The following is a 21182-nucleotide window of genomic DNA, read 5'->3' as shown; positions in this document are numbered from 1 at the left end:
TGGTCTTGCAGCCTGTAGATGATCTAGTGATGCAGAGTAGCCATCATGGATGATGTTACTTGTGCTGCGCCTGTAAGTTGAACTTGGACTTTGAGGGCAGTTCTAAGATGTGGATCTCTTAGTGAGAGATTATAATTTGGAAAAAAATGTTAATACCACGCTCCCAGCATGTAAAGTGGTAAGACACGTTCCAATTACTGCATACTTATATTGTAAGAATCTAGCGTCAAGAAGTGACACCCTAGCCGTGATTGGAAGCCTACGCCTTCCATGTAGACTGAGGATAAGCCTAACGGCTCCAAAGTGAAGATGAGAAAAATCCCTCCTGTCTCCATCTTGGAATTAGTTGAGGTGGGATTTCTAAAGTCATGTACTGTTCAGCTGATGAGCTATGAAGAGAGCACTGATCCATTCGAGAAGCTTGAACATACTCCTTAGATAAGGATCTTCTAGAAGAGATGAGAGATTTGATAAATCTAGTTAAAGATCCAGATCGTCTATAAATGTTGTAGGGGCTGAGAAGGGGGAGGAGTGATTCTCCAACCTGTGCATCTTCTGATAGAGGGTTTGGGCCCGTGGACTGGAATAAAGAGAATTTGGTGCCTTGTCTGGACAGGATATCATATTCGGTTCAACTGGTATTAGAGCCTCGTAACGTTTCGTGCTGTCCCGAGTTTTAAAACTCATTTATTTAGTTATTTACATATTAATAAACTTATTAATTAGTCTCTCCATCCAATTTTTCTTTTAAATTACCATTATTTAAAAAAATATCAAAATACTCTTTATTTATAAATTTCAATATTAAATAAAATAGTTGTTGATTTATTAACAAAATAGTTCCTAATGTAGAAAAATTAAAATTTTTTCATTGTTTTAAATTTTAATTTTACAAATTAAATAAATTACAAGTTAAGATTTTTAACATAATTGATAGTTAATTTTACAAAAGATTTATTAATTATAAAATTAAATATTAATAAATAATAATTTTAATTGTTTTAAATTGTGTATAATTTTATAAAATAATTATTAAATTGTATTTATGTTTTTTTATTGTTAAAATATGAAGATGAATTTGTAATTAATGAAAATATAAGGATCTTATAGTAATTAATTTGTACTTCAATAATTATAATTATTTATAAATTAATCCTTATATGTTTATAAATTTAAAAAATATAATAAGGACTATTTATAAATAGTTATACTACTTAGGGATCATTTTGTAAAATATGTGGATCATTTTTGTAATTAATTAAAATTTTTGAGGGATTTTTCACATTTTTAATAATTATAATTTATAGAGACAAGTTTTAATAAATTTAAAAATTAAATTATTATAGATAAAAAAATATAGTAAATAATATTTTAATTATTTTTATTAAAATTAATAACCACTTAAATATGATTTGTAAAATTAATTTATGAGTTTATTAAAATATTAAGTAATGAATTGGTATATATTAAAAATATGTGAATTAATTTATAAATTTTGTCAGATTAAATTGTGATTTACCCGATAAATTTTGAGTCGTATTGGTTGGGCTTGATTTCGATTTGTAAAATATCCGCGTCTAATAATTATTTAATTAATAAAAATGTTAAAGTAAGAAAATAGAATTCCCAGATAGGGTTTTGCAATTTGCAGTGAACCCTAGTTCCCGTCTCCATCTTAGATTCTTAAGTAGACGAGAAAGAAGCAGCTGCAAGAGCAAGTGATTAGCTGCACCATCCTTCGTCCTCTGTTCTAATCACTCACCAGGTAACCCTAATCCTAGCAATCTTGTCCTTTTAATTCCTTGTTTTTATTCAATGTGCAACAAGAATTTCTCCTATAGTATGGTCCTAAATATTTTTTGGTTGATTTTGAAGCACTGATACTTGTTGAAACATTCAAGTAAACGATGGCCGAGGAAACCCGTGTGCCAGAATCGATTAAATCCTTAAGAAAGAGAAAATCAGGGCATAAGAAAAGCAACAAGGCAAAGAAGAAGCAAAAGCAGTTTCAGGGTATTAAAGAGAGAGTCAAAATAGATCCCAAAATGAAGAAACTACTTCGGAAGAAGGCACGTGATTACAATTCTGATGATGATGATGAGGATGAGAGTACCCATGGTATTGGAGATGAAAAGACAGTGTCTTTGAAGGATGATGATAAGCAGGATTTTGGCATTGAAGTTGAAGAGCCTGAAAATGAAGAAGAAGATGATGAAATTCAGCCTGGAATTACTAAATTCAGCGAGGGTTGTAGAGCATTTAGGATTGCTTTTAAGAGTATTATGAAGAAGAGTGTATCTGATGATTCACTGGTGAGCTGGCTACATTGACTCGTGGGATTTTTTTTTTCCTTATTTTCTGGTTGAAGAGATGGGGAACGTGAAAATCTTTTGGTGGATTTGCAGGGACCGGTGTTATCGGGACACGAGAAGCTTGTGGCGGAGAAGCTTGCTGAGGAGGATGCAGAAAGGAAGGTCAAGAGAGAGGCCAAGAAGGAGAAACAATTGGTATTTTCACCTCATTTTATTATTTTGTTTATGCTGTTTAAAACTCAAATTTCGTTGGACAAGTTTATATGTTCTCTTTTGCTGGCTGTTTCCATCTTCCCATCTATGTTTCAATAATATCAATCTATTCTGTTACTCATTTCTTTGACTTAATAGGTGGGAGAGAAGGGCCATGTGAAGCCTGCTAATTACTTAGACTCACATGAAAAGTTTCTTATCGGTGTTGCCACAAAAGGAGGTACTGAATTATGTTTGATGTATGTTTTGTGTTTCAACTTAATGTTACTGTTGTTACTCATACTGACACAGATAATATTTACTGTTTTATGTTGCTGGTGTTTCAGTGGTCAAGTTATTTAATGCTGTAAGTTCATTTCTCAAAGTTTTATTATGTTGTGTTCCTTTCAAAATCTGTACTTGTTTGATTTTCTCTTTTTATTGTTCACTCTTTCTTTTATACTAAGACTTAGCTTTCTTTTTTTTATCTTATCCAGGTTAACAAGGCACAAAATGCACAGAAAGGATTGGATCCTTCAAGAACAAAAGATGCAAAAGGTATGCTCATCAAGTAGCAACTAGAATTTCAATCCCCTTTGTCTTGATACTGCCACTTTTACTGGATTTTGGGTATAAATTAACAATTTCCATTTATTGTTGAATTACAAGGGGTTGAAAATAATACATATTTGTTATATTTGAATTAGATGTGATATTTTCCCTCATTTCTAAGCATAACCATTTATTGAATGACTAGTTACTGCTTATTTGCAGCTCAATTAATCCATTTGTCAATGATTCATATATCATAAAGCTAATACTGTGGATTGTTAGTTGCTCTTTTACCCCATTTGGAAACCATAATGATATTGGTTATTTAACATTTAGAATTGAGGCTATGCTGCTGTTTTAGTGAAGCTCTGTTTCCCTTCTATATTTGAGAGGCTCTTGCCCTGTCCTTAGCTCAATTTATGTGCTAGCACTTCAGTTGGGGAGACTCCATTGATGATGTGAGATTATCTTATTGAGTCATGCCATGCTGTATAAGTTTAATACAGTTCATGCCTTTTGTGTTTAAAAGCACAAAACTGTATGTTATGCCATTCATTTTGTTGCCATTATGGGCCAAATTTGGATAATTACAATTTTATTTGGTGCAAAATGCTTGTATGATCCTTGTTCTTCTATTTTGCAGTAGTTAATTTTGACTTGAGAATGTTAATTTTGTCTTCTTATGGCTAATCCTTATTGTGTGATTTTTATTTCATGGCTTTTAGCCCTCTTCTTCTAACTAAATTGGTCTGAATCTTGTCAGTTATAAAGAAGCGGAGGAAAGAAGCCTTCTTTTCTGAGTTAGGCAAGACACCAGTGTCTGACCGTAATGCTAAGGTTTGTGATTTCTATATTCTTTCTTGGTTCAGCCCTACCTGTCATCTAAGGAGCTATTTTCTGTATTTATTGCCTTTGTATATGCAGCTGAATTATTTTATATCTTATTTTTTCTTGCAATCTAAAATATTACACTTGTTTCACTCTGAGCAAAATCTTTGCCTAAGATGAGTTTGTGTGCCAAATATAATTACATAATCTACAATAGAACCATCACTTCTGAGCGGTGAGTAATTAGCAGTGCTTAACATTGTGCAATTGGACGTTATGTCTGCTTTGGATCATATCTCCGGAACATATCTGGTTGTTCGATATTTTCCACTGAGTTTGACGATGTGATCAGAACATGCAGGTTCATAAATCTTCTGGCCCAGTGGATAGTGAAGGGCCCTCTTGGGCTCCATTACGTGATAACTACATGCTAACAAATTCCAAGTTGAAGGACTGGGATAAGATGCCAGTAAGACTTTACTATTCTTGCAAATCTCTCTCCTTTACTAAAAGAAAAAACATAAACAACGCCTATGATTCTCTCTCTGTAAAGCATGCATGGACACAACAGCGGCAATTTGCATGCATACTGGTTTTCTTGTTCTTATAAAGAAATATATGCAATATGATGCAGGATAAAGTTGTAGCAGATGATATTGGCAAGATCTCGGAAGACAGCGGTTCTGATGATGATTGATATTGTTGACATAATATTTTTTGCTGGGAAAAACTCCATGCCAACTTGGGGAAATTGATATAGCGATAATATTAGTGCACAGGAAAGCCCACCTTTATGTCTCTCTAATGTTTTGAAATGCATTATTTGAATATCTAACTTACATGGTATTTGATTTTCATTTACATGGACTTTTTCTTCCTTGATGGAATAGGACCCAAATATGTTCAACTAAAAAATAACACAATGGATAAGTATAAAAAAATAATGGGTTTTGACTCATTGATATTGAAATGACTTTTTAAAGTAGTGAGGTTTTGAGTTTGAATTTTAATAACATTAACATAATTTCTTTTAAAGATTTGGCATGGTGATGGCTGAACAGTAACACATGAATTCGAATGTCCAGGATAGGGAGCTTGAGGTTGGAAACAATAATAGAAAATTTTATTAATCTTTCAACTTCTATTTTAATCTATTTAAATCATAAAATTTTTATTTTTAAATTTAAATTAAATTTATTCAAAATTAAATTTAAATAAATTTAATTTATTGACTAAGTAAAATGTTATGGTATCTTAATAATTTTTAAAAATATCATTATTGGGGAGTTTGCTTTGAAAGTGTCTGCCTGCAATCACCCTGAATGTATGCTTCAATGGGAATTATACAAAAGTAGTTGATATAATAGAAATCTTTGGTAAAATGCACGTTCAAACAATAAAGTATATTACTGTAAACTCTTATTTTGTGATGAGTATGTGCATTGAGGCCGTGGAAAATTTGATGATGAAAAATTGTCTGATTGTAAGATATAATTGAAGGCATGAAACTGAATTATTAATTTCATGGCATGATCTTGAAAAAAAAATAATAATAATACGCTTTTTTTGGGAAATTAATTTAATTTAAATAAAATTTTGTTTTCTTTAAATTTGATATGGATAGTTCTTAAATAGACCTAATTGAGTTTAATTAGGCGTTATGAGCCTAAGAAAACTTAGTTAGGAATTTTAAATAGGACCAATTTAATTTATTTTTTGAAAATTAAAATAAAAAAATATTTTTTCTCTGTCCCTCTCCTATACAAACTCTCTCTCCCCCATTGGCTCCACTCTCTTCCTCACTCCCTATTGCTCTCACCCCCTTTTTCTCTCTTACTATTTTTTGGAACACCTCACCCATATCTCAATCTCATCCAAATTTTTCAATTACAATTATTTAAGTTATCTGAATTTTATCACACTAGGACTTCAAACCCTACCACACATCTTTTCTATTGGTGTCTTCCCCTTCTCTTTCTATTGGTTGAAACACCTCATCCATATCTCAGTCTCACCCAAATTCTGCAATCCTAGTTGTTTAAGTTATCTGAACTTTATCACACTAGGACTCCAAATCCTATTATACCTCTCTCCCAAAACCCTATAAATACCTTACTGATAAAAAAAATAAAAAGAAAAAGAGGAGGAAAAAGAGAAAAAAAAAAGGTGGTTAAAAAGATAAAAAAAAAATTAAAAAAAGGAATAGTCAAAGTTTTTTTAGTTCTTTTTTTCTAGCGATATTTATTAAAGGTTAGTTTTTTATTTTCTTTTCAAAATCTATGTCATGCAATATTTAATTCTATATTCCTTATTTTTAATTTATTTTATATGTTCATATAGATCATGTAATCATCTTTAATTTGAGGGGATACACAACTCTGCATATGTTCAGTTTTCTGTCTCTCGTATTTTTATTATTTTTCGTTATTTTCTGAATCTGTAAAAAAAATTGTAAAAATTATATTCATATTCTACACGAAATTCTATTAATTTTAGGCTCAAGAATCACTAAAAAAACTTTAATATTTTATAAGTTATGCCTGTTTGAAGTTAGGGTTCCTGTAAAATCCGATTTGTAGGATACCCGAATTGTGGAGCCCATATCTCTCTTGTTTCTTAATATTTTTGTGTAAATATAGTGTGTAAAATTAATTTCAGAATCTTATGAATCTTTTCTAATTGGTTTTGCATTCATATCTGTTGTGGTTAATGAGTTATGAATTTTACAAAAAAGTAGTACGATTCTGTCACTTAGAAAAGTTACCATTTATGTAGACCATTCGGCTAGAGTTTTGTTTGATTTATAAATTTTATGATCTTGTATAATATGCAGGCTGTCTTCTGTAATTTTTTTTTATGATTTTTAGATATGTCTAATTATTTTTAAAAAATCAGATTTCATGCTACCGTTAATCTACCAGAATTTAGAAATTGTATATTTATGCATGTTCTTGTATTTTCTTGGGTTTTAATTGATATTTGATCTATTTTTCTGTTTTCTTTTAATTCAAGAAGTGTTATGAAGTGTTTGGATCATGTTAGAAGACTTAGACCATTAGGTAGTTGTAACTGATTAGGAATCTTAACCCTTTAGGATACTAGAGTTAGAATCCAATGTAAATTGTTATTAATATTTTCTTTATTTCTTTTATTTTCTTTAGTTTCTTTATTTTTTATTTCAAACAAAATTGATAAGTAGTCCTAAGGTAAGTACCAAAGAGGGCATTTGCGTAGAGCTTATGTGGAGCTAAATGGGAGTAAGCCAGGGATATCATTGTCATACTAAAAGAGAATACCCTTTTTTAAGGGTAGGTTGCCCCAATGGCAACTGCATTTACCAACAAGTAAGTAGCTCTAAACTCCTCAAATAACCATTGGCATGAAATTGTAGTAATAATAGAATTTTTGGTAAATTAAAATTAATTTTGTTTTTAATTTAACTGACTTTTGCATGTAATTAATTTAAATAAATACTTTATAAATTAAAATTAATCTTGTTTGTAAATTAAATTAACATTAGCATGTAAAATAAATTTAATTTAATACTTGGTAATTGTAAAATAAATCTGCATATTAGAAATCTTTATTAGATTGTGATTGTTTGGGCCTTATGTGATATTAGAATAAATTACACATGTACATAATTAACTTAGTTCAATTATCCTTAGAGTAACTTGGTAAAAATTAATTAATTAGGTTAAATAGAAACGTAGGGTTATTTGAAATGAATTTGTTTGTAAATTAAATTCTCAATAATAAATTAATTTTAGTCATCTGGTAAATATCATTTAAATAATTAGCAATCCCATAAATAGGAATTACTTGTACATGAAAATTGTGTGTAAACAACAATTCTTTTGTGAATTACTTACGTATGTAGGATTAGAATTACATTTTTTAGGATAAAATTTAATAAAGGAATAATAAACAAGACTTCTAGAAACATTAGTAGATGACTGGCACTCAAATCAATGAGGTTAGACCAGGCGTAAGGGGTACCTAACACCTTCCCCTTACATACCCACTATCCCGAACCTAGACATTGGGCTATGGTAATGACGGTTGTGGAAACTCTGCAAGGAGTAAGTTGCTACCCATAACCCTCGGAAGAAACACTAAATATGTCCCGATTATTACTCGGGTGGCGATTTCTGTCTATCTATGCCTTCGTGGCATAAATCCTTAGTACTGTGGTAGTATTATGGGAAGACGGTACTTACCAGTGGTTTAATTCTATTAGGATTGTATGAAGTGCATGTCTAGGAAATGCTGTCTAAGGAGGTGGTACTTAAGTGAGACTATTATGACTCCACCATCTTTCCTAGGCATTACTTGGTGTATTTTATATAATTCTAATTAATGATATTTTGCCTCATGCCCCCCCCTGCCCTATAGTTTGGCGACTCCACTGGGTATTAAATGGACAGTTACTCCAACATGTTTCTATTAGTCTAATATTATTCCTTTGTTAAACTTTTTGTATTGTATTACACTATCATACGGATCACCCTTACCCTTTTTAGCCCCGTCAGTACTAGCCAAGGAGACCATAGCTCTACTCAAGCTATGAGGAATTGGTGAATGCTAGCACCCCATGCCTATACCTTCGAGTATATAAAAAAGCCACAGCTCCGGCCATTGTGCTTAATGGACAAGCTCTCGCATAGGTGACCCTTTTCCTACCCAATGAAGCCCATGAGCCATAGATTTCAATCCTAGGTACCCCATAGATTTTTGTTGTGCTAAATTTATAACCTTACTGTTCAAACCATAAGTTCTAGTGGTAGTTGAGATGAACCTAGGCCTATGCATAGGCCCAATGTGTGTATAGGCCCAAGTCCATTTCAAAACCCATGTTTAGCAAGAGCATGCTTACTTATAGTTAAACTTTAAGGATATAAATCATTTGTTTGTGAGGGGAAGATCATCCTGGACCATCCCCTGTTGGTGTGTCCAGTGTACCGTAGCCTAGGATAGAATTTTCTCTTACCCTGCACGTAAGAGTTGAAGGTATAAGGAGGCGAAGATTCAGTTCTTGAGTTTTTTTTTTTTTTTGGTTTTAATTCAGTCTTTGGCCTGATTTTAGTTTAGTTTTTATGGTTTGGTTTTGGTTTAGTTTTGGTTCTATTGGTATGGTTCGGTTTTGGTTTTGTAAAAGTAAAGGAAAAAAAAAAATGGTCCATTCATGCATTGCATTCATGTACATAGCATACTTAGGTTAACCCTTAAATCCTATTTTTTTTTAGCAAACATAGCCTCAAAACACACCAAAGAGACTTCCAATCAGGTCACTTGGGTTAGGGAAGAGAAGAGACTAGTAAGGATTTCACCTGCACTACTTAAGATGGAAAAAACTATGGCCATACTTGATGAAATATTAAACGCCAAGATATTTGAGCTAGAAAAGAAAATTGTGGTCAACTTTAGAAAGAGGCCCCGAGGTAGGCCAATTAAGTGGCATTAAAGTTGTTGAGGTTCAAATTGTGTCTCACACCCAAAGGAGATTTTTTCAATTCAGCCAACCCTTATTCGAAGTTTTGGAGTGTCTCAAAGCTCAAGACCTCCTACAGCTCTTAGCACCCAGACCACTACCAAATCCACTCCCACCTAGCTATGATATCAACCAATGTTATCGGTTCTACCAATGCCCACAGTCATGACACCGACTAATGCTTTCAACTTAAGCATGATATCTAAGACCTAATTAATGCCAAAAGGACAATTGACCCAAAAAATAAACCGAAAAAAAAAAACCCACACTAGCCCTATACATAACCAAAATTTTCACCTACACCAGGTCTCTACATGATCTCCATCACCCTAAATTATTAACTTTATCCAACCCATCCAAAAGCCCAATGGACCTATCCAACCCATCCAAAAGCCCAATGAACCTCAGTCTATAATGGTTGTTGACATTTTTCATAATTCTAGCTATGATGAGGGTCCTTTAGATGTTTGGACCAATTTTGATGAGGAGGTAGTTGTATTACAACTAGATGGTTCAGTTCCACTAGTGTCTGATTTTCAAGTTATTGGGATCTATAAAAACTAGATGGATCTAAAAGTGGCTACTATGAAGAAAGGGATGAAGTTTTTTCTTAGCACAGGCCTAAGAGAAAGTATAGATGGTCTGGTGACTTTTCTTGAGATAAAGGGGTAGATCACGAGTCATGGTTTGCGCTATGAGCCAACAGAAGAGGAAGAAGAGCCAAAGCCTCCTAAGTTCTTGAAAGGGGGGGCAATTACCTTGACATATGATTAGGGGTTATCACATGTGAAAGAATTAAAGCAGAAAATCAGCACTGTCGACACCATACAATGAACTTTGAAAATTGACCCCAACTGACATTCTTCGGTTACAAGTAATTTGATTAGGAAATAAACCGATCCCGCATCTAGTCAAATGCTTTCCGATCTCTCAACAAAGGAGATCACACCAATATCAGGTCCCCATACCATCCAATCTCATTTTCGATCTCTCGTCAAAGGAAACCAAATTAAATATCAAGTCTTCGTACCATCCAGTCTTATTTTTGATCTCTCCTTTATAAATATTGTGGAAAATCGTTTAATAAAGTTAAGGTTTCAGTCCGACTTAATGGTGTTTCCGATCTTAAGTGTTCAAATCAAGTTTCCAATTTTAATGGTTTAAAGTTCTATCCGGTGTTTGGTCTCGGCTTAGGCCGATCTCATGGTTACAATGTTCTCTTGACCTCTTATACTTAGATTAATAATCACTATTAAATTTGAGGTCCTAATACTTTCAAACAATCAAGCACTCATACAAGTTGGATACTTTTCGATCTCATCAAAAAATTGAACAAAAGGGATTTTATTTCATATCAAAATAAAGGTTACAAGTCATTCGACTGGAGGGTCACCCCCAGCCTGTTCTCCAAGTATATTGACATTTCGCTCAGTCTCTCTCTCTCTCTCGGTTTCCTCCTCGCTCTCCTCTTTGTCTTGAGGAGCCAGATCCACCATCCACGAGAAGTCTTCCCCAGGATAACGCCTCTTGAGCTCAGCCAGAAGATCGCTGTGGGCATTCACATAAGCATCAGCTTCCCTTGCCACAGCCTCTTCTTCTTTCGCTTTGATTTCTTCGGTAAGGCGAGCAACATCGACAGTTCAGAGCGCCCGAGCTTCTCCAAGTTCACGAGCCTGTTCGGCCAACTTATCCTCATAGGATTTCATCCGACCTTCGATTTCAGCAATATAGTCATGGGCGGATGAAAGTTGGGCTTGGGCAGAAGCTGCGTCCTGGACCGCTTTTAGAATTTCTTGCCTCAGAAGATAAGCCTTTTCCCTGATTATATGCTAATTCACCAGGCTCTCTACGCTCAAACTCATCGTCTGAGCCAGGAGATCGTCAATGCTACCAGGGGTCAACCTGTTCCGATCTTCCTGGAGGCAGATGGAAGCTCCCAGAACCTTGGCCAAGCCCAGATTCTCCCGAACTGATCGGTTCTTCTCTAAGGAATGAATAAAGACCTGGGCACCTCGAGATAGGGTCCTCACAGTAGGTTGGGAAGGCCCACCTTCCGCATTAGAAGGAACAAGTGGAGGTGGTGGCTCTTCTTATCGAGGGGGAGAAGGAGCTACTTCTACTTCTGAGATCGGTGGCCTCGAAGGTCGGGACGAGTCTCCCGGCGCTTCTCCCGAATCCCGCCCTGCTGTCTGTGATGCCGCGGCGATCTTCATTTCTTGTACCTTCCGGGAGACTTCTCTTTTCCGCTTGCGGCTCTCCTTTACGCCTTCACCTACAGCCATTTCTGCACAAAAAAACAGTTAGTGAGATTACCTAAATCGGGAGACTAAAGATTTAGGTTATACCGGTCCCGGGTCCAAGGTCAGAGAGCTGCAGTTCATAATTTTCATTGGCGATCATCCGCATCAGCCACCATCTCAGTTTGGCCATGACAGCGTATAGGCACGAATACTTTTGAGTAGCCGCCTGATCCTTTAATTCCATTACCATGGCACCCTCATCCCTGCTTAGGGCGATCTTCTTTGGAATTGATGGGCCCAGATGCTGCCAGCTACATGGGAAACCCTCAAAACCATTCGGGATCTTTCTCCTCAACATAAAGAAGTGATTTTTCCAATTTTTCAGTGAAAAGGGGAGATCGGTAAAAAGCCCACAGTGCGGTTTGGCTTGGAAGAACCAATACTCGTTGTCCTTTCGACGAGTAAGTCTATGCAGCTCGACAAAAACTTTTGCTATAGGCTCGAGCTTCTTGGCTCGGCATAAGCCTTTGAAAGCCACCTGAATTCGCCATGAGTTTGGATGTACTTGGGCTATACATATGTGGTGGAACTTCAGAATGTCCTTGAAGAAGTTGTCAAGAGGAAACAAGAGCCCGGCTTTTAATTGCTCTACATATATCATGATTGCATCATTTTCTTCAAAGAAGTGATCGGCTCGGAGATTGCCATGGCATCTAATAAGCTCGTATGAGTCGATCCGAAGGTTGTACTCTTGACTGATCGACTGCAGATCGATTTCTTGGAGGATCAACGGCAACTCATCCACGGGAAGATTTTCTCTCCAAGAAGAATGTGTTCGTCCTTATTGTGCCGCTTGACCACGGGTTGAAACAGAGGTCGTAGGAGGCTCAGGACGCCCACTCGACCTAATCACCTCAACTTCATCCAATGACCACGAGACATGGACGAAAGGAGGGCTCACCGCTCTCTGACCGTCGGCGCCACTCATTTTCAAAGAAATGAAAGAAGTTTAACTAAGAAAAAGATCAAAACCCTTACCGGAATGTGATCGGCGTCGGAAAAACTTGAAGAAATGAGAGAATTTTGGAATTGCTCGCAAAGTGCTGAAAATGACATAAGGGAGTAACTGATTGACCCTTCCCCTATTTATACCCGTCTGAGCATTCAATGCTCACAGTGTCCCAAGCGACGCATCGGTTAACGAAATCCACCCACTTCCCTGACACATCGCAGGAAGATTTTAGAAACACCATAAATAAAATAAAAGGAGATCGGCTAGCTAAGATCGTTGGATTAAGGCGGATGTTCAGAGTTACAGATCGGCTAAGGGTGATTTAGTTAGGAACCAGATCGGATATGTACATTAGAGATCGAAAAATAACCAATGCAATAATTAAATGACAACTGTCAAATAAAATTTCATTTCATTTCCAAAAGGTCAGATTACATCATTTGGGCAATCTCAAGAGATCGGATTACATCATTAAGAACCTTTAAAGAACAGATTACATCATTTGGGCGATCTCTAAAGATCGGCATTACACCCTACCTAGCAGGGGCCTATGTCAAAGCCTAGTCTTGTGGCTGAATCAAAAGATGTGTTTGATTAGAAAGTCAGCCATAAGCATCGGATAGATGTGCAGCTTGGATGGAGTGACTATGACTCTCATGATGATGAGAGGAGTCATCATCGATGTCATCGACTAAAATTGAGCCGCAGTCGAGACTCCCGATGTGGTGAGGAGCCAAATGAACTCCAAAAGGCAGTCACCGATATTTAGAGGGAAATTAGCAGTCCTCTCGCCTAAAATCAGTTCACCGATTATATCGGTAGACCGATTTGAGATCGGCACAATCGACATTTTCGATCTTAATCGGTAAATTAGTCCGGTTCTCTCAATGTTATCAGATGTGGTTTTCATGATTCTCCAATCACTGGGATCATAAATTTTCAGTAGAGGAATAAAGAGAACAATCGAAAAAAGATCAGAAGCGGTCACCATGGTTGGAATTGTTACCGGAGAAACTTGGACAGGAGAAGTGAAAAATGGGAAGAGGAGGAATGGAATGTGGGAGAAATTCCCCGCTGAGGCATATATATAGGGGGTCTGAGCATTTATTACTTGCGGAAACCGAAGCGGATGCATCGGTAACTGAAGATTAAATGCTTTGACTGAGGCAGCTCGGATAAAAGGGAAGGTTATAGAATGGGAGAGATCGGGAGAAGGGCTCGATATGAGAGATCGAAAAAGGGTCACAATAGATCGGAAGAAATAAGAGATCGGAATGCACGAAGAGGACAAGATAACTTCCAATAACTCTCTACAAAATCAGAGCCAAGGTAGTTAAAGCGTTGCAGGCGTGATCAAATCTTCACCGCACGCCTCATTTGCAGAATCGCCCACATTGCTGACAGACGCCAAAAACGGTTATGACAGTTCTGTATATCACAATCCTCACCATTGATCATACTTGCAAGGATAAACTCGGAGCCCTTGGATCAAAAACAGACGACAGGTCCGGCGCCTTTTATTCCCAGCCCTCGGATCCATCTTGTAAGGAAGGATCCTGAACCGTTGGATTAGGAAGAAAAAGGACGGATATTCTGGATGGGATCCCAGCCATCCATTTTGATTCTCTTTAATTCTCAGATATCGGATTATGTTCTTTTAAATCCAAACCTTCCGTCTCTCCAAGGGGAGATCCTGACCCTTCATTAGTAGCACCTGTTCCCTATAAATACCTGCATGCAATACTGTAGAGGGGACGGACAAAAAAAATGGTGGTGATTATAGTGGAAAGGCTCTGAAATTTAATCCAGTCTTGCTGCTTTGCCATTCTAAGCTTGCATAAAAATTGAGAAACTTCAGAAACTAGTTTTCTCGAGTATCTCCATTGATAGAGAGTTTTCAAACCCTGAAATCCTTCATTTTCAGTTTGTTCATCACTCTGCTATACCATTTCTGTTCAGCCTTGTCTTCATCACCCTATCACTCATATATTCTTCTCTCAGCTTGACCTCATTCTGACTAGGTAGCCGTAACTTCAACTTAACTGCATTTCAGCCTGGTTCTCGCAATCTCAAAGTAAGCATTGGTCCCAGAACCATCAGCCTTCAACGTAACAATATTTGTGATCTCCAAAGTCAGTTTGATAACCTTGACCTCATACAGTTAAGTATCTAGACTGTCACCTTTCTGAATGCTCTCGTTTTACGTTCTCTGCTTTTATTCTCAAAATTCTCATTAAGTTCAGTTATACTAAAAATCTCCATTTGGATCCTTTAGGCCAGAAATTACTCTCTTGAGTTTACTTTTTCTATTCTCCAGTTCACGTTATTTATTTGTTCTTAGTTTTTATTTCCTTCGAATATAGGTGTTCTGGTTACAAGTAGCTTCTAGCTAATTTAGCAAAGTGTTGGTGACAATATCCTAACGTGATAGTGTTTTTTGAAATAAGTAAAATAATCAAAGAATGAATAGGAAATCAGGAGAAAAGTCATGAGGTCAGGCTATTAAGCAAGTCTAAGAAATAGCATAATAGAGCAGGAACCGAAATAAGGTTGGACCTCAGATTAGTAACCGAGAGAGATTGGATGTAGCCAGCCAAAGAGTTCGGACAAGGTAGTCATATAAGAGATCGGTGAAAGACTCGATCTTAAACTAAATACTTTAAGAGGTCGGGGGAGAGTTCTTACCTGATCCTCAATCAAATAAAAAACGGAGATCGGAGGAGAGTTCTTATCCGAGATCCTTAAACCAAATACTGTAAGAGGTCGAGGGAGAGTTCTTACCTGATCCTCATTCAAACAAAACGTGGAGATCAGAGGAGAGTTCTTATCCGAGATCCTTCATTAAAACCTTAAACCAAATACTTTAAGAGGTCGAGGGAGAATTCTTACCCAATCCTCATTCAAACAAAACGCGGAGATCGGAGGAAAGTTCTTATCCGAGATCCTTAAACCAAATACTTTAAGAGGTCAGGGGAGAGTTCTTACCTGATCCTCATTCAAACAAAACGCAGAGATCGGAGAAGAGTTCTTATCCGAGATCTTTCATTAAAACCTTAAACCAAATACTTTAAGAGGTCGGGAGAGAGTTCTTACCCGATCCTTATTCAAACAAAATGCGAAGATCGGAGGAGAGTTCTTATCCGAGATCCTTCATTAAAACCTTAAACCAAATACTTTAAGAGGCTGGGGGAGAGTTCTTACCTGATCCTCATTCAAATAAAAATGCGGAGATCGGAGGAGAGTTCTTATCCGAGATCCTTCATCAAATTTTAAACCAAACACCCTAAGAGATCGGGGGAGAGTTCTTACTTGATTCTCGCTTAAATTAAAACAGGGAGATTGGAGGAGAGTTCTTATCCGAAATCTCCCACTCAAAATTCTTAATAAAATATATCTAGAGATTGGGAGAAGTTCCCTATCTGAGCTCTCTTAACAAAATTCAAACTAAATGACATGACCTCAATACACAAGACAAATTCACTCAAACACTTATTCACTAAAGGGCCATCTCACGAACTTGTGTTCCTGGGCAACCCAAGATAAGTGAAATATCAAACATTTCTTTATTTTGCACAAAGGATTAACATTATCACTATCCCAACCCCCTAATTACCCCTTTTAATTTATAAAAGAGCATAACATTAAATCTGTTTACCTTCACTAAGGGACGAGGCGGGGTGCCTAACACCTTCCCCGCCCGTATATGGACCCCGAACCTAGAATCTTTGTTTTCAAAGTGGTTTCTTTTAAATTTATTTTCACGAATGGTTTTCTTTAATTTCTCTCAAAATTAAAGCGGCGACTCCTCACTCTTTCCCACTTCAGTGAAGAGCTTTCATCCAAGTGACCGCAAAAAACCTTGCGACAAGCACCATTGATCTGAAGACTGCAAGGAAGCCAAGAACCTAAAGTTACACTCCTAAGTTTGAGTTTGTCTTTTGTAATGCTCACAGTAGTGATACCGATGTTTCCATTTCTAATGTACTCGATGAAGATTTTGAGGCAAAAATTACTAATATGACTAGTCCTTTTGCTTACTTATTTGATGTTTATTCTAATAGGCAAATGCATGGCATTCATAATCATTCGGAATCAGTTTCTATTAATGCATCAAAATCGATCCCTATTAATTTGAGTACACCAAATAATCCTAAAGACATTAAGTTAGCTGAAGATTTAACCCAAGAAGAAAGGTATAAATTTATAGCCTTATTAACAAAGTACTAAGAAGCACATGCCTAGAGCTTAAAATCAGATGGCCGATTACAAAGCCACACTAGTATCCCCATAGGAAAATAGTGATCAAAAGTTAACTTAGCTAGTTATCCTAATGAGGAGTAAAATTTTGTGCTATGAAGGATTAGTAATAGCACATGTGGACCTAGAGGGAGAAGGAAAATGATATGAAAACATAAGGAGGTCTCTGGAAGTGAGAGTATACTCACAATAAGCTTACAAAATAGATAGAGCAACAATTCATAGATTAGCCACTCAACTTACTGTAGCTGGGGGGCAATTCTACAAACTCTTATGTATGATAGAAAAATAGGCTGAGCAAATAATGAAAAAAGTACATGTAGGAATGTGTGGTCCCCATATGAATGGAAAGGTTCTAGTTGGAAAAAAAAATGTTCGAAACATATAAGGATTGACCTGAAAAAACTCATTTATATTCTTTAAGGTTATTGTAGTACTACAAGGACATCCTCGAGGGCAACCCCATTCTCTTTAGTATATGGGACTAAAGTAGTGCTATCCATTAAGCAAGAGGTCAAATCCTTAACAGTAATGCTAGAAGCTAAGATCCTAGAAAATGAGTGGACCTATAAGAGATATGAAGAACTAGCTTTGATTGATGAAAAGAGAATATGAGCCTTGTATCATATGCAGGCTTATCAGAGGAAGATAACTAGGGCCTTTAATAAGAAAGTGAAGCCAAGAAAGATTAAAGAGGAAGACATGGTTTTGAAACAAGCTCGGCCCATCCGTTTTGATTTAAGAAGGAAGTTTAACCCAAGCTAGGATGGTCCATACATAGTCAAAAAGATCTCGCTACCATAAGAATATCAGACCTGGTGGGAATGAACTTCAAGAACTAGTCAATTTAGACAGACTCAAATAGTACTTTGTGTGAAACAGGCCCGCTAGGTTGAAAACCTGCAAAAGGCAGTCTAGGCAAAAGTAAGGGTCAAATAAAAAAAAAGAAAAGAAAAAAATGCTAGATCGAAAACCTATAAAAGGTGATCTAGGCGAAAGGAGAGATGAGAGAAAATCTGGATGGAAAACCTAAAAAGGCCATTCGACAGGTTATAAAGCTTATTTTTAACTTTGGAAGGTTAGAAATTTAGCAAAACTAAATGTAAGAGGGAGTAATGGTGTACCTAAATAAATAAAGAAGTTTTTATTGCATTACCTAGGAATGGATTTTATTTAATTATGATCGCGAATGTTTGTGTCTTGAGAGATACATCAAATGATTAAGTAATTAAACTGCATTGTTTTGATTTAACCTACTGTTTTGTGAGCATGACAGAATAGGTGTTTGATATGAATGCCTTGGCAATTATCCAATTTCAAAAAAAAAAAAAAAAAAAAAGAGGAAAAAAAAGGAGCTTGCTAGGTGGAAAACCCAAAAAGGCTGCTTAGGCAAAAGTTAGAGCAAGCCCGCTGAGATGAAAACCCAAAAGGGCATTTCAGGCAAAAGTTAGGGCATAGATAATGGAGTTCATGGAAGAGAAATGAGTCAAGGCAGAAACCATAAGGGAAAGAAGAAAAAGAAAAATCAGAGGGAAATTGTATTATGACCTTAAGGAAGCCTTTTTTGGTGAACAGCTCTTCTCAAAAATTTTGAGGTTATATTTTTGCAAAAAGAGGTCCCCAGAGGACTAAGTTTTTTTAGAATCTCTAGCAAAATTAGCATGCCCATAATAGGAAGCAACATACAAGAAGCACAAAAATCACAAAAAGAGTTTTAAGACCCAGTTATCTCAATTTTTTCAAATTATAAAATAGATATTTTTTTGTAAGTCCTTAGACGTTGTTTAGGGTACACGACATAGTTGTGTACGGCATAGAAGAACATGGATCAACATGTCACCTATAGGTGTGTAAGGCATAGAAGAACATGCATCACCACAGTTTCAAGTGTCAAACTATGAGGGGGTCTGATTCTTCCTCAGGATAGCGAGGGGGATACGTAGGTAGTTTAGGACTGCGGTCCTAAATACGAACCCACAACATTTCATGACAGATGTTTTTTAGTAAGTCCTTAGACATTGTTTAGAGTATATGGCATAGTTGTGTAAGGCGTAGAAGAACACGCATCAACATGTCACCTGTAGGTGTTTAAGATATAGAAGAACATGCATCACCACAGTTTCAAGTGTCGAACTACGAGTGGGTTTGATTCTTCCTCAGGATAGCGAGGGGGATACGTAGGCAGTTTAGGATCGAGATCCTAAATACAAATCCACAACTTTTCAAATCACAGAGTTGCCATTATCATGAGACCGCAGCTAGTTTTATGATGCAGAGTGTATCGACAAAGCAAGATGCATTCGATTTTCACATGACAAAGTTATCATTGTTATGAGACCGTAGCTAGTCTCATAATGCAGAGTGTATCGACAGAGCAAGATGCACTCAATTTTCACGTGACACAACTATCACGGTTATGAGACCATAGCTAGTCTCATAACATAGAGTATGTCGACCGAGCAAGATGTACTCGATCCTTATAGCCAATGTTTCATAGTTATTAAAAGATTGAGTTTCACTTTGACGAAACTTGAGCAATACTTTCGCATTGATTTCAACTTTCGCCGAAGTGGGAGGCAAACTGTAAACCCTTATTTTGTGATGAGTATGTGCATTGAGGTCGTGAGAAACTCGATGATGAAAAATTGTATGACTGTAAGATATAATTGAAGGCATGAAACTGAATTATTAATTTCGTGGCATGATCTTGAAAAAAATAATAATAATAATACGCTTTTTGGAAAATTAATTTAATTTAAATAAAATTTTGTTTTCTTTAAATTTGATATGCGTAGTTCTTAAATGGACCTAATTGAGTTTAATTGGGCGCCATGGGCCTAAGAAAGCCTAGTTAGAAATTTTAAATAGTACCCCTTTAATTTATTTTTTGAAAATTAAAATAAAAAAATATTTTTTTCTCTATCTCTCTCCTATACAAACTCTCTCTCCCCCATTGGCCACACTCTCTTCCTCACTCTCTATTGGTGCCACCCCTTTCCCTCTCTTCCTATTGGTTGGAACACCTCACCCATATCCCAGTCTCACCCAAATTCCTCAATCCCAGTTGTTTAAGTTATCTGAACCTTATCACACTAAGACTTCAAATGTCACACCTTACCCCTCTGTAAGGTATAACATGATCCCGTAGAATACCTAATGAACTATCGAACTTTACCTACCGATAACTCATTAAGTACCCTACAAGGGATTTTAAAATAATTTTCTTATTTTTGATAAGTGGTGAGCATTTTTCAATAGGTATTTAAAACATATGATTAAAAGTAAATCTAGTTAATATTTTTGGTCCATTTTGTTTTTACGTAAATTTTATAAAAATTTTGACAGAGTTCCCTCTGTATTTTGAGAAACCAGTTCTTCAAATACTTGAAATAAAAGCACTTCCAATAATTTTCTAACCACTGCTTCAAATTCATACTCAATCTCAACCAATTTCTCAAATTCATAAGTTCAATAATTCTCAAAATACTGTCAATCAATATCATTCATATTTCCTTAGAAACAAAACAATTTAGATACATCATTACAAGAAATTTACATTAAGAAAATCCAAACTGAAATTTATTACAACTTTATACAAACTTTATACAAGCTGCTCAAGACCGATTTTACATGTCCATACAATTACGTGCAATACATACATCAAAATGAATATTTACAGTCAGGGTATAAAATTATACCCGATAACTTCTAGCAGGTAGCTCCCCTGTCCTCAGCAGCTCAATCTGCTGCTCTTCTAGTCTCTATATCTGCGACAGCATAACAAGCTATCGCTAAGTAGTGAACTCAGTGGTACACAAACTAACAATTTAAAACTTAATACAATTTATGCTTAACAATTCATAACAAATAGAATTTTAAAATTTCTAAATTCTTCAAAATCCATGACCTTCAGAAATCAACATTTTCATTCATGCAAATTATTCATTCGAATAACATTTTGATCAAATAGTAACTATTTATTTACATTTCTTTTAAATTCCGAGACAATGCAAAAATTTTTGAATCATTGACAAATTATTTATTTCAATCACAATTTATCAAATCATGCATAATTTAAAGGGCGTTGCCAACAATACACACAGTCGAACCCATGACCCAAAATTCGAATGGATGCCGTGTTGTACACCACGACATTTCACATACTCCCAATAACAGAGGCTAAAAGGGAGAAACAAAGACTAGCTAGTATATATGAGTACTCATTCATATCATTCCCCAACTGGAAGCCAGAGAGGAAGAAACTCGCCCCATCAAGTGGAGGAGTTATCTCACTAGAC

General features: G+C 35.9%; 1 protein-coding gene across 2 annotated transcripts; it reads left to right on the top strand.

Annotated features, from left to right (window-relative positions):
* The first annotated feature begins 1569 nt into the window (after positions 1 to 1569).
* LOC110634534 (uncharacterized) lies at positions 1570 to 4766 on the top strand. 2 transcript variants are annotated; one of them, XM_021783580.2, is made up of 9 exons: positions 1570 to 1765; positions 1876 to 2312; positions 2406 to 2507; positions 2664 to 2745; positions 2852 to 2871; positions 3002 to 3062; positions 3820 to 3893; positions 4246 to 4353; positions 4519 to 4766. In XM_021783580.2, exons 2-9 carry the CDS (start codon positions 1908 to 1910, stop codon positions 4579 to 4581), a joined length of 915 nt encoding a protein of 304 aa, XP_021639272.2. In that variant the 5' UTR covers positions 1570 to 1765; positions 1876 to 1907; the 3' UTR covers positions 4582 to 4766. The 2 variants fall into 2 exon arrangements, with proteins under 2 accessions (XP_021639272.2, XP_021639271.2); XM_021783579.2 differs by having other exon boundaries at positions 4237 to 4353.
* The last annotated feature ends 16416 nt before the right edge of the window (positions 4767 to 21182 follow it).

This window comes from Hevea brasiliensis, chromosome 10 (assembly GCF_030052815.1).
Source record: "Hevea brasiliensis isolate MT/VB/25A 57/8 chromosome 10, ASM3005281v1, whole genome shotgun sequence".
Lineage (NCBI taxonomy): Eukaryota > Viridiplantae > Streptophyta > Magnoliopsida > Malpighiales > Euphorbiaceae > Hevea > Hevea brasiliensis.
This window is presented reverse-complemented; position numbering and strand designations above follow the sequence as displayed.

What these genes read in the sequence shown, in the direction of transcription:
- LOC110634534 (XM_021783579.2), top strand. Translation starts at nt 1,908, where the DNA reads ATGGCCGAGGAAACCCGTGTGCCAGAATCGATTAAATCCTTAAGAAAG. An exon ending in GTGTATCTGATGATTCACTG is followed by an intron (nt 2,313 to 2,405) that starts GTGAGCTGGCTA and finishes GTGGATTTGCAG; the next exon opens with GGACCGGTGTTATCGGGACA. An exon ending in CCAAGAAGGAGAAACAATTG is followed by an intron (nt 2,508 to 2,663) that starts GTATTTTCACCT and finishes TTGACTTAATAG; the next exon opens with GTGGGAGAGAAGGGCCATGT.